General features: G+C 34.7%; 1 protein-coding gene across 1 annotated transcript in view; it reads left to right on the top strand.

Annotated features, from left to right (window-relative positions):
• The window catches only part of LOC106678782 (esterase FE4), a 33,158-nt gene that overhangs the window by 7,531 nt on the left and 19,140 nt on the right, over window positions 1-6,487 (top strand). Inside the window, exons 2-7 of the mRNA XM_014417531.3 lie at window positions 673-825; window positions 2,563-2,722; window positions 2,798-2,983; window positions 3,480-3,670; window positions 3,738-3,903; window positions 5,704-5,888. Of these exons, the coding sequence (XP_014273017.1) occupies window positions 673-825; window positions 2,563-2,722; window positions 2,798-2,983; window positions 3,480-3,670; window positions 3,738-3,903; window positions 5,704-5,888 (1,041 nt within the window). The remainder of the gene's footprint in view (window positions 1-672; window positions 826-2,562; window positions 2,723-2,797; window positions 2,984-3,479; window positions 3,671-3,737; window positions 3,904-5,703; window positions 5,889-6,487) is intronic.

The raw sequence follows: 6,487 nt of genomic DNA, 5'->3' as shown, positions 1-6,487 counted from the left end.
TCTCTCTTCCCTTTTTCAAATTAACTTGTTTCTTTTTACTATTAGAAGACAGTTTTATTTAAGTTTACCAATATCATTATTTTTTGTTATTAATTTTACTTTCCTCTTTTATTAAGAAGCATTATTCTTATATATTTATTTTATTATTATTTTTTTTCTTTTAATAAGAACTTTGTATATAGTTAGGGGTGTCATTTGTATGACTATACCTCCCCATAATCAACTGTTAAAAAATATACATATATAATATAAGTTATATCAACCATGTAAGGCCCACCAGGCCGATCTGGTATAAAAATAATAATAAATATGTCCAAATTGGTCTGATTATCGTAGTGTATACTAATTTTTTGTAGTGAATGGGAAGGTTGGAGCGTTTGTCAAGTAAGTGTTGTAGCAATCTACGAGCAGTTTCTTGTCGTTTCAGTCTTGTGTGTGGATTCCAAGTAAGTCTCTTGTCAAGATGGAGTCCTAAGTATCGAATCGGTTCAACGGGGAGTAATGGCGATCTGATGGGATTTGTCAGAATTTATTTTGATTCTCCAGTTTTGACACCATTCTTCAATAGATGTTATGTGTGTCTGTAGTGTTTGTGATGCATTAGTTGGATCTTTAACAAATATTCGAAGTTGATATTGTCATGTAGGTCTGATTCACTATGTACTGTTTCAGGAAGCAATCCCAGCCGATCCTTGGGTTGGAGAGTACTACAACGCAACGAGGGAGCCGGCACAGTGCCTCCAGCTCAACCACGACACCTTCAACACACCATTTGCCATCTTAGGCTCAGAGGACTGTCTGTACCTCAATGTCTACACTCCAGCGGTATCGATTATTATAAATATAAATCGATTAATAACAGTTTGATAAGGCGTCTCTATAAGTTTGCTAAGCAATGGGAAAACGTGTTGATTGGTTGGTACAAGCCGACTAATTGGGTGTCGCTTTTTGGGGACAATTGGGGTGTTTTTTGCTGCATCTACACGTTTGTGTTCACCTAGCGTGATTTTAGAACTGCCAATAGGCAAAAATTTTGGGTTCTATGTGTATTAATTAATTAAAGAATTTACCCAAACTTCAGATTCAATAATTCACTTTAGTTTAAGGTTGTATATTTTAAAATTCTATCGATTCGGTGTAAATACATTGTTTCAAATATTGTTAAATAACTAGATTAATTATTTTTTATTTATGATTGTTTGAGAGTGGTTTAGTTTATTTTAAATGAACACAATTTTGATCCTTCTTTTTCTCTCAACTTTTTATTCCTTATAATTCTCCAACGTTTCGGCCCTCAGGCCTTTATCAAGGATACAATCTACAAAATTTTTTTTTGTTTTTACATGACAATTACATTATTTCCTTCAAACTACATACTGATTTCTTTGGCCATACCTTCAATTCTGATGTCATTTCTTTAAAAAAAAAAACCCAAAACATTGCAGGCTTATTGCCCTTGTCACATCTTTAAAATAAATTAATTATTAAAATAATATCACAATCACTTCATAAATTTTTGTTTTTAAATAGATTTCTATACTTACATAACTTATTTTAATAACAGAGTCCTAACCTGTTGAAGGTAGGTTCTGTTTTTAAGTTGTCAATATAAATGAAAGAAAGGAAAGTGGTTTGTAAAAAAAGTTTTAAATCTAGGATATCAAATTTAATAAAATATTTAAATTTAATTAATTAAATATTTCTTGATCGTAGATTAATATGAGAAGAAGATGGTCGAGGGTGCGCTCAGCAAATAAACACAAACAGACAAAACATTTTTATTTGTGCCGACGTTTCGACCTGTTTTTGAGGCCTTCATCAGGATGCGGATGAAGTATTTGAGGACAGTGGGGCGGAGTTACCGTCTAAAGCCTTGACTGCCTGACTGAATGTCGGCAATAATAAAAAAGTTTTGTTAATTAGAGTATCTTTGCTGGCCACAACCGTCTGAGTATCTCCTTAGTAGCAATGGAAATGCTGAAATGAACTGTGTATTTGGTATTTAAATTTTCAATATTTTGAAAAAGTTGTATTAGCTTGCGCCACCTCTGGCATACGCTTTTGAGAAAAAAAAAATAAAAGGTTACTTATGATGTACCTTTTTGTAGAGTTGTTTCTTTTCTTTTTCGAATTATTGTCTCTAAAGTCCTAAATGATGAACCCAGAGGTTTGAACTTCTAAATTATGTAACATATTTTAATATAGAATGGAAATAACCAATCCAAATGGAGTTTAATAACTCTTTTAATATTATGTATCGTTCTTATTAAAAAGGGAACTATCGTACAAAACAAGCTTCAGATGCGGGAACTTCAAAGCTATAAACTACAATAGGCCGACATCCTCGGAAGAGGGTTCGTGACATTTTTTTCTCCCCTTTAAGCAAGCACAAAGGGCCGAAGTAGACAGCTGTGATATAAATAAAGTTGTAACAATAATAATTAAAGGGAGGAATTTTGAATTTCCCGCCGCTAGAGCTAGTTTTGTTCATTAGTATAAAGAAGTAAATACTTTGACGATTGAATGAATTAATATTGCTTGATACAATAAATGTGTCCATAGATCACCGATGCAAGTGGCGAAGACAATAAAGGTTTGGACGTCATTGTATTCATTCACGGAGGAGCGTTCATGTTCTTGTCTTCGACCATGTTCGGAGGTTCGATTCTCATGGATCGTGATATAGTCTTGGTCACCATCAACTACAGGCTTGGACCTCTAGGTGCTGCAACAGCTATTCTAAATTATACATAGAATGTGCAAAGTCCTGTCTGTAATTTATCCTTATCCTGTTCAGGTTTCATGAGCACTGGCGACGCCATCTTGCCGGGTAACAACGGCCTGAAGGATCAGGTACTTGCTCTGAAGTGGGTACAAGAGAACATCGCAGCCTTCGGTGGAAACCCCGACGGGGTGACGATAGCAGGATTCTCCGCCGGATCTGCGAGTGTCCATTACCATATCTTGTCTCCTCTCAGCAAAGGTTAGTGGGTTCTACTTCTTTAGAGGAATTCTAATAAAATATTAGGAAGTACTTTCTGTTATCTTAAGGCCTTTGAGGTTATATTAAAATAAAAATAAAATAGTTGTTTAGAGCTCTCTCTAGAAGAATGAAAGTGACCATATACAGAACTATCAGAAGGCAATCTACGAATGGGAAACATGGTCCTTGACAAGAAAAGCAGATGCTCAACTCCTGCAAGAGAAAGGTATTAAGAAGGATATGAGGATGAGTCGTTTGAGATACAAGCTGTTGGAGGATCGGATGGCTGTTGTGGAGAAGGCCTGGGCGGTGTTGTAGTGTCACAATAGTAATTATAAATAAACCCCAAGATACTCTTAATTTTAGTGTCATGATTCGGAATCTGTTAGACCGCTTTTTCCTCAGCAGTTGCAAGTGTTCTCACCAGAAATATTTCCCTATAAGCTCTATTCACTACATTCTTTAATTTTTCAATTACTATAAACACTATTTTCAGGCCTGTTCAAAGGAGCGATTTGTGCAAGCGGTTCGTCCCTAAATCCTTGGACTATTGCTGAGAACTCCAGAGAGAAGGCGATGTTCGTAGCTAGAGGGTTAGGGTGTCCTACTGGAGACTCGCTATTGATGATCGAGTGCCTCAGGAAGCGACCGGCTGAACATATCGTTGGAATGACGAGACACTTCTTGGTGCGTGACATACTTGATACTACTTAATTAAAAGATTCAAATTGTAATTTATTACCATTATGTCTAGCCTTGGCTATACAACCCATTTTCTCCTTACGCCTTGGTCGTGGAGCCGCCCGGTCCGAATGCTTTCCTTCCAGACACGCCGATAAACCTCCTCAAACAAGGGAAGGGTGCAGACGTCCCCATACTCTTTACCTTCGACAAAGAAGAAGGACTCTACCCAGGAGCAGGTAATATCACAATGTAATCAAGTCAAAGCAAGTGAGTAATTAATTAGTGTACATTTGTTCTTTGTAGGGCACATTTCTTCATCGAATTAACAAATTCTGAATGTTCAAATATCATGTAAAAAACATCTGCCTATTCCAAAATCTTACTGTCATTAAAAAAATGTTGTCAGTTGTGTTACAATATGACAGCTCTGAAGAATCCCTGTAAAGTGGGGCGAAACGTTGGTCAACAATAGTTTTCTTTTACAATTTTGATACCTATGTTGACCGCCACCCGGAATATCTTCCCACAACATTAAAAAAAGTTGTAATATTTTATTTGTTTTATTGATCATGTCTATTTATCAATCAATATGTAAATTGATTTATTTTTACTGAAAGATCGCTGATTGACCGTGAGTAATAATTTAAAAAAAATGGTGCTCTGATTTCGAGCCTGAAAGCCCAGATGAAGCCCTGCCATGTGGGGCGAAACCTTGCCTCAATATAAATGGTTCAGTCACTATTTGAGTTTTTCTTTTATCGCTTTCGGACCATCTCCCTCTTTTTATGATTGATTTTTAATTATAGAAGACTGGTCTATAATATCAAGTCTATAATTATAGAACATTACAAAAGACTGATCTACATGACTATTATAAGGCCTATCTGGACATACGGAATTGAGCTATGGGGATCCACTAAACTATCTAATTCCTCCAGAATCAAATCCTTACAGTCCAAAATCCTTCATAAAATCCTTAATGCTCCTTACTTTGTCACAAATCAAATCATCCATCAGGACCTCAATGTCCCCTATGTTGCCGATTTGGCCAGAACCAGATACCAATCCTTCCATAATAAACTTCCCAACCACCCAAACTAACTCGTTTCTAACCTGGCTTCTCCTTTACTACCTAACAATCCTCCTAGGCGTTTGAATAGAAGATGGCCTCGAGATCTCCTTTAGAAGTGTTTTTTGGGGTTCTATCAATGGGTAGGTTCTCCACATGTTTGTATCATGTCATAATATCACTTACAGCAAATTTACTTGATGTGTATATATGTATACAGTTGTTAAGAACAATAAATAAATTATAAAAAATAAAATTAAAATAAATTTAGGACTTCAAAGAATTCTTAAAAACACTCATGTTAGTCAAAAATTAATTTATCTAGATTTTGAAAATAATACAGAATTAGCGAGCCCGAAAGTTCGATACCGATACCACCAATCGTTCTCCTCATAGATTTGTTCAGTAACGCCCCTCCAGATCCAAATCTGGTTAAGACTGAATTAGTAACGTAATCCTCACATCTACGTTTCGGTCTACCCCCTGGACGTTCAGTGTATATTGACATTTTCATGATACAATTTTATTTATTTTTCTTATATTACAAATCAACGTAACAACTTGGCGTGAGTGAGGGGGTAATCTAAAAGTTCCCAATAACTTATGATCTGAATTTCTAACTTATGGGGGAGAGAGGGAGTATTATCTGAAATCTATACTTTTCTTAAACATTTTTTAAAAATGGTTCTCTGGATAGCGTATATGCAATTTTGAATGTAATAACCTCTTTGCTTACTGTTTAGCTCAAGATTTGAAGTTTAAATAGAGTTTAAAGTAGGATTTACACTTTTGCCACTTGTCACAAATCCAACACTTGTACGAATGATTAGTAAACTAACAAAGAAGCTAACGTCAGTAGCCACACACTTGTATTTTCATCTTGGGTAGGGACTGCTTCTTGGGACTTATGGCGCAAGTTGAAATTTATTTAGATCTAACATTAACTCATTATCAATTATAATTTCAGAGCTTGTTGGTAAAAGTGAAAATTTGGAAGAGTTGAAGGATAGATTGGATGAACTGTTACCTTTTGTACTAGACTACAATAATACAACACCATGCGAGGATACTAAACTAGAAATCACACAAAGGATCAAAGAGTATTATAAGATAGATCTCAATACAAAGGAAGGCGTGAGGAATTTTGTGGAGGTAAGCATCATATTAAGTTTATTGTATATACATATATATAAAGTTAAGTATTGGCGAAAGCAAAATGCCAAAAAAAGAGAAGAATAAATAAGATCTTACACGCTTGAACTGCTGTAACATACTGGCTTTATTGTATTAGGTACATCTCTTTATATACATTCGATCAGCTGATCTCCTCAGTCAGCTGAGAGCGAAGTAACAGCTGACTAAGGCTGTAACTTATATATATAGGAAAAAAAATAAAAAATATTTATTTAAATTTACAATTATTAAAAAATTACAATAAGTAAAGGTGATAAATTTTTTAATAATCTTCGGAAAGAACAACCCAGTCATGGTACTTCAATCATTAATTTAAATAAAAATAGGTAAAAAAACTTTTTAAGTTAAACGGTTTTATGTTAAACATACATTGCAATGTTTAAGATAAATGTACTAAAAACCAAAAAATAATAAAATAGATACAGTCGTGGGAATTATAAACATATGCATAGACTAGACTAAAATAAAACCGTTGGGCACGTTAATCAACGATTCAATTGTCTACAATCGTTGATTAAAATGTTTGTTTTGTAATGTTACACTATAATTAGGCAGTT

Source organism: Halyomorpha halys, unplaced genomic scaffold (assembly GCF_000696795.3).
Source record: "Halyomorpha halys isolate HHAL.00 unplaced genomic scaffold, Hhal_1.1 Scaffold159.1, whole genome shotgun sequence".
In the NCBI taxonomy this organism is placed as follows: Eukaryota; Metazoa; Arthropoda; class Insecta; order Hemiptera; family Pentatomidae; genus Halyomorpha; species Halyomorpha halys.
The sequence above is the reverse complement of the archived record's forward strand: the minus strand, read 5'-3'. Positions and strand labels throughout refer to the sequence as shown.